Source organism: Schistocerca americana, chromosome X (assembly GCF_021461395.2).
Source record: "Schistocerca americana isolate TAMUIC-IGC-003095 chromosome X, iqSchAmer2.1, whole genome shotgun sequence".
NCBI lineage: Eukaryota > Metazoa > Arthropoda > Insecta > Orthoptera > Acrididae > Schistocerca > Schistocerca americana.
In genome coordinates, this window is record NC_060130.1 from 573,452,675 (window position 1) to 573,465,337 (window position 12,663).

The following is a 12,663-nucleotide window of genomic DNA, read 5'->3' on the forward strand; positions in this document are numbered from 1 at the left end:
TACTCCTAAATATTTAATCGAAGTGACTTCTTCAAGCAGTACACCATTAATATTATATTTGAACGTTACATTATTGTTTTCCCTACTCATCCGTGTTAACTCACAATTTTCTACATTTAGACGAAGCTGCCATTCATCACACGAACTAGAAATTCTGTCTAATTCACACTGTATCCTTCTTCAGTCACTCACCGATGACACCTTCCCCTGCACCACAGTTTCATTTGCTTACTGTTCGTCACAGACGGTCTCTGTGACCGAGCGGTTCTAGGCGCTTCAGTCCAGAACCGCGCTGCTGCTTCGGTCGCAAGTTCGAATCCTGCCTGGGACATGGATGTGTGTGATGCCCTTAGGTTAGTTAGGCTTAAGTAGTTCTAAGTCTAGGGGACTGATGACCTCAGATGTTAGGTCCCATAGTTCTTCGAGCCATTTGAACCATTTGTCCGCCACATCATTTATGTATGCAGAGAATAACAGCTGTCCAATTACACCTTCTTGCGGCACTCCTGACGATACCCTTGTCTCTGCTGAACACTTGCCGACGAGGACAACAAAATAGGTCTTATTTCTTAAGAAGCCTTCGATCCACTCACATACCTGGGAACCTCATCCGTATGCTCGGACCTTCGTTAACAGTCTGCAGTGGGTCACCATGCCAAACGCTTTCTGGAAATCTAGGAATACGGAAAATACCTTTATACCTCCATCCATGGTTTCCTAGTTGTCATGTGAGAAAAGGGTTAGATGAGTTCCACATGTGTGATGCTTTCTAAATCCGTGTTGATTTGTAGAGAGAAGCTTTTCCGTCTCAAGAAAATTTATTATACAACACTAGGTAGGATACAGGAAGCTGTCTCATACCTGAAATAGACAGCAGTGAAATTTTTGAGGTAAACCTAAGCGTACATCGGAAATATAGACTAATGAAAAATTAAAATAGAGGTAGCGTATTCATCATAGTTGCCAGTAAACTCAGATCGACTGAGATAGAACTTGAGGCTTCTTGCATGACTGTTTGGGGTAAACTCAGTTTGAAGGGTGGGCACAAACTTATAATTGGGTCCTCTTATCGAGCATTAGATTTCACACCAGACGTACCTGAAAACTTTAGAGAAAGTCTTAGCTCGCTTGTAGTTTTCCCAATCATACTGTCATCACTGGAGGGCATTTTAATCATCCAATATCTGACTGCGATGATTGCAGTTACTTAATGGCAGACGAAAGTATACTGAACGTGTTCTTTGAAAATTATTTATAACAGTTAGATCTGAAGTCGATTCATGACGTACATATACTAGTAAAAAGGGCAACAAATAGAGAAGAGAGGAGTTAATGACATTTAGCTGCTAGTGCGCATTGATTTACATCGAATGGGGATGTTGAAAATTTGTGGCGGACTAGGATTCAAACACCGGTCTCCTGCTCACTAGGCAGATGCTCTGACCACTAATCCATCTTTTTTTATTGTTATTCTTTGTTGCTCTCATTTTGTTCTGTATTGTTCTTTGCATTTGTTCGGCGCGGACATCTCACGACACCCGTTCAGGGTCTTCGTTGATCCGTTCACTCAGACAAGCTGACCTACCGTATCGGCGTCATCCGAGCACAGTGGTCACCGCAACTGTACTGACTATTCTAGCACACCTGCGATCAGACCCAAATTCGCAACTGATCTCCTCAAACTACTGACGTAGTTCCCCTGCCCATTATCATCATTACTCGTGGCACTTTATCTATTCCCGTAAGAATTCATGAATGGTGTGCATCTCCACTGGCTAGTCTCGCGTTAAGTATATATGTGGTGTCTGTTTTTTCGGACATGTCTAAAAAGAACAGACACTATTTTGACTCTGCAGCCACTATGAATCAAGACACAAGGGAATTACGGACATCTACCTACTAGTAAATGTTGATTTACTCAATGGGGAAAACTGAAGATTTGTGCTGGACCCAAATTCGAAACTTGGTCTCCTGGTCACTAGGCAAATGCGCTGACCACTTTGTTATCCGGACGCAGTGGTCATCGCAATTGCACGGACTACTCTGGCACACCTTCATTCAGATCCCAATTCTCAGCTTATCAACACACTACTGACACTTTGTGGCGTGGTTCATAGTGGCTGCAGGATGAAAATACTGTCTGTTTCTTTGGACATGTCCGAAAAAACGGACAGCACATATATAACTACGGCGGGGCTGGCCAACGATCCCTTCAGTCGAGATGCATACCACGCTCGAACTCTTACGTAAGGGAATAGGCGAAACGCCGTAAGTAATTAGGATAATGGGCAGGGGCTCTCTACGTCATAGTGTGTGGATAAGATGAGAATCTGAGTCTGATTGGGGGGGGGGGGGGGGGCGGCGTGCTAGGGTAGTCCATACAGGTGCGACTTCCACTATGTCCGGAAGGCTTAGTGGTCAGAGCATCTGCCTACTGAGCAGGAGACATCAGGCAAGCACAAATTTACAACTCTCCCCATAGCTAGAAATCAATACCCATTAGCAGCTGAATGTCAGTAATTTCTTTGTATCTTGATTCATAGTGCCTGCAGGATCCAAATGGTGTCTGCTCTTCCGCACATGACCGAAAGAACAGATACCACATGGATAGCAAATAGACCTGAGCTCATTATTACTGTTGAAACTTGTATCAGTGAACATGTAACAGTTTTAGCAACGACGATTATCAATGTACAAAGGGCAGCTAAAGAAAGTAGAAAAATTTACACGCTTAGTATAGTAGATAACAGATAGTTGTCTCAAATCTCAAGGGGAAATTTGAAAAATTTATCTCTGGATGGGAGTATGTGGAGGAACTATGGCTTTAACTTAGAAAAAGTTGTTGACCGATCACTGAAGAGGTATCTACAGACGTTGGATAAAAATAGGGGAACATCTCGAGAAATGCAAACTTGAACATAAATGAAGATGCTTGGTTATAAAAGGTTTTTTTCATTGTCTACTAATGACCAGGTGGAAAACTAGCATATCAGTTTGCCAAAGCAGTGCTGCTAAAATCTTTGATTTCTAATTAAAATTTCTTTAAAAACGAGTAATATTCATTCGTAAAATTTCAATTGCTTTGAAATATTGGATTATTTTAGAAACTGGGAAAATTGATTATCACTATTTGAATAACAACGTCTACAGTTAGAAACTAGCAATAAACAAATGACATAAAAATCGATACGCCATTGCAGAGACAAACTGTACCTGTTCCCGTGTGGCTGGACCTATTAGACGGTACGTGTGTTCGTGCAGTGTGTCAGACTTGTCCACACTAGGTCTATAAAGTAGTTACTCGCTGTTGTCCTCGACCAAATGGTTCAAATGGCTCTGAGCACTATGGGACTTAACATCTGAGGTCATCAGTCCCCTAGAACTTAGAACTACTTAAACCTAACGAACCTAACGACATCACACACATCCATGCCCGAGGCAGGATTCGAACCTGCGACCGAAGCAGTCGTGCGGTTCCGGACTGAGCGCCTAGAACCACACGGCCACCACGGCCGGCTGTCCTCGAACATCAGTAGTATTGCAGAATGGTACCACCCCTAGTTTGGAACTACACTACTGGCCATTAAAATTGTTACACCAAGAAGAAATGCAGATGATAAACGGGTATTCATTGGACAAATATATTATACTAGACTGACATGTGATTACATTTTCACGCAGTTTGGGTGCATAGATCCTGAGAAATCAGTAGCCAGAACAACCACCGCTGGCCGTAATAGCGGCCTTGATACGGCTGGGCATTGAGTCAAACAGAGCTTGCATGGCGTGTACAGGTACAGCTACCCATGCAGCTTCAACACGATACCATAGTTCATCAAGAGTAGTGACTGGCGTATTGGGACGAGCCAGATACTCGGTCACCATTGACCAGACGTTTTCAATTGGTGAGAGATCTCGAGAATGTTCTGGCCAGGGCAGCAGTCGAACATTTTCTGTATCCACAAAGACCCGTACAGGACCTGCAACATACGGCCGTGCGTTATCCTGCTGAAATGTAGGTTTTCGGAGGGATCGAATGAAGGGTAGAGCCATGAGTCATAACACATCTGAAATGTAACGTCCACTGTTCAAAGTGGCGTCAATGCGAACAAGAGGTGGCCGAGACGTGTAACCAATGGCACCCCATACCATCACGCAGGGTGATACGCCAGTATGGCGATGACGAATACACGCTTCCAATGTGTGTTCTCTGCGATGTCGCCAGACACGGATGCGACCATCATGATACTGTAAACAGAACCTGGATTCATCCGAAAAAATAACGTTCTGCCATTCGTGCACCCAAGTTCGTCGTTGAGTACACCATCGCAGGCGCTCCTGTCTGTGATGCAGCGTCAAGGGTAACTGCAGCCATGGTCTCAGAGTTGATAGTCCATGCTGCTGCAAACGTCGTCGAACTGTTCGTGCAGATGGTTTTCGTGTTGCAAACGTCCCCATCTGTTGACTCAGGAATCGACACGTGGCTGCACGATCCGTTACAGCCATGCGGATAAATACCCGTCATCTCGATTGTTAGTGACACGAGGCCATTGGGATCCAGCACGGCATTCCGTATTACCCTCCTGAACCCACCGATTCCATATTCTGCTAACAGTCATTGGATCTCGACCAAAGCGAGCAGCAATGTCGCGATACGATAAACCGCAATCGCATTTCTTCTCATTACACGAGGCATCACAACAACATTTCACCAGGAAACGCTGGTCAAATGCTGTTTGTGTATGAGGAATCAGTTGGAAACTTTCCTCATGTCAGCACGTTGTAGGTGTCACCACCGGCGCCAGCCTTTTGTGAATGCTCTGAAAAGCTAATCATTTGCATATCACAGCATCTTCTTCCTGTCGGTTAAATTTCGCGTCTGTAGCACGTCATCTTAGTAGTGTAGCAATTTTAATGGCCAGTAGTGTATATTACGAAGTGCCACAGCAATGAAGTACAGTACTGCTTTAAAATATTAGAAACGGAAGCAGGTACAAGAAACTTGCGATGCCGTATAAGGGGCAGAAACATCCACGATGTTCCTTAGTAGATAAGGTCAATTTGATTGATATAATTTTGTTAACGAGCTATAAATTTGGGACAACAACTGAACCTTTAATTTTGTTGTTCTAGGATGAAAAATTGACAACATCCAAAACTGAGCCGGCCGACGTGAACGAGCGATTCTAGGCGCTTCAGTCTGGAACCGCGCGACCGCTACGGTCGCAGGTTCGAATCCTGCCTCGGGCATGGATGTGTGTGATGTCAAAAATGGTTCAAATGGCTCTGAGCACTATGCGACTTAACTTCTGAGGTCATCAGTCGCCTAGAACTTAGAACTAATTAAACCTAACTAACCTAAGGACATCACACACATCCATGCCCGAGGCAGGATTCGAACCTGCGACCGTAGCGGTCGCTCGGTTCCGGACTGTAGCGCCTAGAACCGCACGGCCACTCCGGCCGGCTGTGTGATGTCCTTAGGTTAGTTGGGTTTAAGTAGTTCTAAGTTCTAGGGGACTGATGACCTCAGATGTTAAGTCCCATAGTGCTCAGAGCCATTTGAAGCATTTTGAACCAAAACTGACGTTGCGGGGAAGTCATCAACTTCTGAACCTTAGGTCTTGCTATATCTGTGCCCATCTCCTTCACCTTTGCAATCTTTTTGCAGGAGTCAATGAGTGTGTTGGGACCCTTGGTGTTCGCACGTTAATGACTTGGTAGACAATGTTGATAATAGGCCTAATCTCGGCCATTTTGCCGACAATGTAATTATCTACTGGTTTCCCAGAAGAAATGGTCAATATTCAGGGATATGACGAGAACGATCATTCGAAGCAAAAAAGTTCGAGTAAACACGGGCTCTACAGTGCATATCTGAAAGGCTGTGCGTCTTCGCAACTGTGAAACGCATCTCTTCTACTGAATAAGAGCTCATAGTTTTTGCAATGAGCATTTTAGAGCCCATGTTCACGAGTCTTTTTTGATCTGAAGGACCATTTTTGTCATATCCCTGACCATCCCTTCTCGGACACCCTGCATCAGGGGCGCCCATATAAAAAATTTTAGGTGAGAGGGCGACTAGACCTGAGGGTATGAAGGAATTTTTAATATTTTGGAAGAAGAGTTATGACGTGCAAGCAGCCATAAAAAAGCTCCAGTTCCGACCCTGTTAAAACCTACGTAATTCCGAATTTTAAAGCATTTCCAGAAAGAAAAACACCTGGCCACTCTAATTTTACCCTTTCCCTGAGAGAAAGGGGTGAGGGGGATGACGGACTCCTCTTCTCCCCATGTATGGGCGCCCTTCACGTACAATGAATTACTGTCCGACAAAAGATAAATAAACGTTCAGCTTGGACTTGATAAGATTACGTAGTGATGCAAAGATTGGAAAATTGCTTCAAATGTTCGGAAATGTAAATTTGTGCACTTCACAAAATGTAAAAACGTAGCATCCAATGAACACAGTATCAGTTAATCACAACCCTAATGCTGTTCTTGTGGATCAAACAAACCTGTAACCATTTTTGTTGCCATTCTTTGTATATGTTTAACATCCCCTGTCTGTCCTGTTTAGCATAGGTTTCACAAACTTGAGCTATATTCTAGAATATGTAGCATGAGTGTTAAATAAGTACCAGTAATTTTCTTTGTAAATTAATTTCATTTTCACAGTATCATACCAATAAATTGAAGTCTGACACCTGCCTTATCTGAGAATGAGTCTATGTGGTTCACTTCATATCACTACAACTGGAATAAATTATGGTCAGAGTCCACATCTGTCTTTGGAAATATTCTAAACAATATAAGGTCCTCCACTGTCTCCAGGCCTCTTCTACACATAAGCTTTCTTACGTGATTCTTATACCAAGTGTTTGCAATGATTAAATTATGCTTTGTGCACAATTCTATCAGGTTGGTTCCTCTTTGATCCCCCCCGCCATCTCTGCACATATTCTCTTACTATTTTTTCTTCTCTTCCTTCTTCAACTGTTAATTTCCAGTCCCCATCACAACTAAATTTTCCTCTCCCTTAAGTATCTGAGTAATTTTTGTTCTGTCATAATACATTTTTTAAGTCTCTTCATCATCTGCAGAGTAAGCTGGTATATATACTTGTACTACTGTGGTGGGAATTGACTTCATGTCTATCCTGGCTATGATAATGCATTCACTATGCTGTTCACGATAGCTTACCCACAGACCTATTTCCCTATTAATTATTATTTCTACTCCTGCATTACCTATATTTGATTTTGTGTTTATAATCTGTACTTATCTGACCACAAATCCTGTTCTTCCTGACATCTCACTTAACTAAGTCTCACTGTACCTAACTTCATCCTATTCACTTTTTAAATTCTTTAACCTAGCGACCAGATTAAGGGATCTAATGTCCCGTGTTCCTACATGTATACTGCCAATCTTGTTTTACTGATGATGATATCCTCCTAAGTAGTTCCTGCCCCAAAATTTAAATGGGGGACTATTTTACCTCCTGAATATTTTACCCAAGAGGATGCCATCATCATTCAGCCACACAGTAGAGCTGCATGCCCTAGGGGAAAAGAAATCACAGCTGTAGTTTCCTCTTGCTTTCAGCTGTTCCCACTTCTAGTACAATCTATGCCATGTTAGCTAATGTTATAAGGCTAGATTAGTCAATCTTCTAGACTGTTGCCTCTGAAACTATTTAAAAGGCTGCTGCCCTTCTTCAGGAAACACAGGTTAATCTAGCCTCTCCACAGACACTCCTCCCTTGTGGTTGCACCTACTATACAGCTATCTGTATCAGGAGGCAGGCAAGCCACTATACCTAAGCGAGGTCTATGGTCCATAGAGGGGAGATTCTTCACAGATGACCCTATTGTTGATGCAGCATTGACACAGCAGAAATTTGTTGCTAAATCAAGGACTATCTGCAGATAATTAGTGCACTATACACAAACTGACAACTTTCAACTGAAGTAATTTAATATAACCTGCACATATTGGTAGAGAAGCTCTGAACTATTTGATAAACCATTATTCACAAGTCATTATAATCATAATGACTCTGCCATCTTTAGTGAATTTAAGATGGAATGACGAGATAAATATAGTTGAAGAACTTTTTCCAGGATGGCTTTCATTGGGAGCACTTGCAGAAAGTATTTAATTTACAAGTAATCTTAATGAACTTGTTGTCATCTACCTTGTTCTTGAAAACTGTTCAGTTATCTTTAATTTTTACAGAACAAAATTAACAGATAAGAGATAGACTTTCAAAAGAGAACTTTGAGATTCCACAGGGCTTTGCTCAGTGACACAAAAGATGCCAATACAGAGGTGCTGTGCATCACCAAAAGAATTGCCAAGAGTTACTAAGAAACCAGCTTCTGCATGGAATCAAAGAATGTTTTAGTACCTTGTATACACACATTTCATAATGTCCATAGTGATAAAGCTAGGGAAATTCTATTTTATACTAAGGTATAGAGGCTACTGCCATTCATTTGTTCAATCAACTATGTCATTTTTCTTGTTTTACTGAAAAGAATGACCTGAGATTTATATATTCTGCCTGTACTAAATACACATTTAGCATACATCAGTTAATACATTGAAATGATATCCTCTTATTATGCAATGCTGAAGGCGCTTTTTGCATACACTCTTCTGAGGATTTCCTCTGAATAATTAGGTACAGCAGCTGCAACCTCTGTATAACATAAATGATGTCTATGTTTCATGATGATGAGTAACACTACTGCAAATTGTTTCCAGGTGTATGAAGGTGACCGTCAATGAAGTTGCAGTGGAAGTGCCTGACATCTACTGTGACCCTGTCAAGCAGCCTGCTGATGTAAATGCCTGCCATGTGGCCTGCCCAGGAGACTGTGTAGTCAGTCCTTGGTCAGACTGGTCAGAATGTGCAAAGGTCAGCATGGGCAGCATTACTATGCATGTTACATAATTTCTGAAATATACAAGCATTTTATAAGATGTTTGAATTCAGATGACTTCCGTTACTTTAAAATTCCCTGTGTCAGAAGCAGCTCTTCTATTGATAAGGGCATTTTCTAACCTCCTGTATCCAGCTTCTACAAGACTAGAATTTAAAATTTCATTGTTTTACTAACTACTCCATTTAGTTTTATCACTGAGCACTTTCAATTGTTATCAGTGAAAGTCAGGTGATGATTTTGAAGAATTTATTTTCTCAGTGGATAGGTGAGTAATATCCCTGATTTTAGCAGTAAACTGCTAATTTTTAATTCTACAGAGCATCGTGCAAACAAAATGTAATGTTAGAAGTAAATTTTCTACACCATGTGAAATTCATGTTACTGTTTACTCCTGTTTCTTACATAATTTATTTCATAACACTGATTCATTATGTCAGTTATGGTAAACTGCACTTCAATATGTAAATCCTTCTGCACATAATATTTGTCTGCAAAAGGTGAATAATTTTTAGCTGCAGAACTGCTATCTTTGTCATTCAGAAGTGTGATGCCAGCACAGTAACATTGTTTCACTGGAGCTAGTAAAGAAGTGACGACACAGTGCCCATTGCAGAAAAAAGGAAGGTTAGAGCTTCTCAAAGTATATCAGAATGTAGAAATCATTCCAGTCTGCAATGAGATGAAGTATTCTGGGAAAAACATGTATTGTCATATTGTTTGTAGATTAATTACTAACACTGATCATTCAGCTCATCTCATCAGAGGAATTGATTGTTTTCCCTGCTCTATACTAAATTTTCTGCATTAATTTAAAAAAATTCATCACATATCCACCTTATCTCCAATGTTTTTCATCCCTTATGTTGATGACTTCTTACATTTTTATAAGACAACCACAGATGTTCTTTTGAGCCACACTGGACATGTATCCCTGCCTTTAAGTGGCATCTACATCCACACTCTGTAAAACACTGTGCAATAAATTGCAGCAGATATGTCCTATTGTAATACATATTAGGGTTTCATCCCATTCCACTTGCAAATGGACCTAAGGGAAAATGCATAAATGCCTCTTTGTGCTCAAAATGGTTCAAATGGCTCTGAGCACTATGGGACTTAACATCTGAGGTCATCAGTCCCCTAGAACTTAGAACTACTTAAACCTAACTAACCTAAGGACGACACACACATCCATGCCTGAGGCAGGATTCGAACCTGCAACCGTAGCGGTCGTGTCGTTCCAGACTGAAGTGCCTAGAACCACTCGGCCACTCTGGCTGGCTTCTTTGGGATCAATAATTAGCCTAATCATGTCTTTACAAACCCCATGAAAGTGGTTTGTAGGTGGCTGTAATATTCCATTTCTTGAAAGTTTGTGAGTACACTTTTACAAGATAGTTAACATCTATCTTCAAGTGTCTGCTAGTTCAGTTTTGCAGCATTTCAATGATACTCTCTCATGGGTCAAACACACATGTAAACATTCATGTTGCCCTTATTTGTAGACACGCAAGGTCCCTTGGCATACCTGTTTGGTAAGGGTCCAACACCTTTGAGCAGTACTTCATGATGGGACACAAGCTCCTTTGTACACTAATTACATTTTCACAGTGTTCTGTCAATGAACCAAAATATGTCACCTGCTCTACCTATGACTGAACCTATGTGATCAACCCATTTCATATCACTACAAATTGTAACAAACAGGTATTAATATGACTTGCCTGATTCCAAGTGTGATTCACTAATATTGTAGTAATAGGATACTATTACTGTATAAATTTAAATACTTGAATGTTTAAAGCATTTTGTCAATCTTGGCACAATTATGAAATCTTGACAAGAGCTGACTGAATATTTGTGCATTTTTCTTCAGAAAGTACTTCTCTATAGATAACTGGATCATCTGCAAAGTTCTGAGGTTACTGTTAATGTTGTTTGCCAGGTCATTAATATAGAACATGAACAGTGTCTTGCTTCCCTGAAGAATACTTGAAGTTACTTCTACGTCTGTTGATGACTCTCATCCAAGATAGCACATTATCCATGTAATCCAAGTGACACTTGGTGGGGTGGCCAATGGGAGTGGCTGTAAATGCCTGTACACTCATTACCATCATCAGGCCCGGATCTAGGAGGGTGTATGGGGGAGGGCAACTGGGTATCTGTCCGAGGCAGCAATTTCAGGGAGCACCATCCATATTCTTTAAGAAACAAAACCTTGTTTCACAAAGTGCCTGCCATCCATTGCTTGTTGTCTATAAATTATTTGTATGATTTTGAAACACATCTCTGTTGCTTTTTGAACATATTGTAAGTTGATTTCTGAATGAATCATAAGTTTATTTTTGAATGTGTGCATAGTGTACATAATGTCTCTACCAGGGGAATCCCTGTTGCATCAAGGAATAAAAAAATTTGAAGCAGGCAAAAGGGGATGGGGCTACATGAGCTGAGCTGAATAAACCCAAATGGGTGAATATAAAAAAAAAGTACCAATTGCTGTTTGTTTATGTGGTTGCCTGGGTGTACGAATGATAAGCATTGCTATAATTACTCGTGAAACCCATAGATTCAGACAACCAGAGTGGAAATAATTGACTAACAGGAATAAAAGGTAAGAAAGATTACATATTATCTCCTCAGTGCTTCCATGAAGACAACATTTTGAGAGAAAATTTTGCCAGATTGCTGCTCTACCAAGGGCCTGTTGTATGGCCCTGGTTAGCAGCCACTTAAGTTCTATTTTCTGAATAGTGCGGAAAACAGAGTTCTACGAACATGTAATAATGCCTAGCCAAATAATAAATGCAGGATAAATAAACTGGTGATTCTGGCATGGTTAGTGAAGTTCGCTGGAGCATAAGTTTTGACAGTGGCAGGATTAGTTATATAGAATTAGTGATGACAAGATTATTTGTTAGAATGGGGACATCACACAAATTATATGTAAGGATATGACAATTCCAAATTTGTATAAAAATTTCATACTAGTGATACTTTTCAATCTCATGCTTGAGAAACTGGAGCATATGAATGAAATGTGAAACTATTTCCTAACATAAAGCTTTTTGCTTGTACTCAAATGCCTCACAGTCATTTGATATTGGTACTTCTTGAACTATACTCTGTCATGTTATTTCTCTGAATGAGGTAGATAAAAATGACCATTTGAACCAAAACAGTCTCACTCATTTGGCATGTGTTACAACTGCTGCAATATTAGAAAAGCCCATTTCATTTTATGTTGGAGACAGTGCCAAAACAGATTAAATCAAATTGAGAAACCACACCAGTCTTGGGTGCTGTCCATTTCAACAGCTTTTTCAGTGTTGGACAATGATATTTTGATTTTCCATGTAGTAAAATATTTGGCAAATTTTGATGAAGTAACAGATTCTTTTGCATAAAGGAAAGCATGTCCTGTAAAGCTGTAGCAATGCTAGGGGAAAAAATGCTGGAGCCTAAATATTAAAGAAATGTGTACTGTCTTGCTTGTGTGTTGTCTTTACTGGTTTTATGCTTCCTATAGTTAATTTTATGTCACACAAAAGAGATAGTTATTAGCTAATAGTGCGGTGGGGCAGGTTTTTGTTCTCTGTGCAGTTGCACATTAAAATTCACCTACCTCAGAACAGCGTCTGCTCCATGTCCCTTCACTCAGCAGCATAGATACTTACAAGATGATGTAAAAGTAGTGTTGATAAAA

General features: G+C 40.6%; 1 protein-coding gene across 1 annotated transcript in view; it reads left to right on the forward strand.

Moving 5' to 3' along the window:
• LOC124555261 (thrombospondin type-1 domain-containing protein 7A-like) overlaps positions 1-12,663 on the forward strand; it is a 1,197,505-nt gene that overhangs the window by 1,057,359 nt on the left and 127,483 nt on the right. Inside the window, exon 22 of the mRNA XM_047129129.1 lies at positions 8,773-8,926. Coding sequence (XP_046985085.1) covers positions 8,773-8,926 — 154 coding nt within the window. The remainder of the gene's footprint in view (positions 1-8,772; positions 8,927-12,663) is intronic.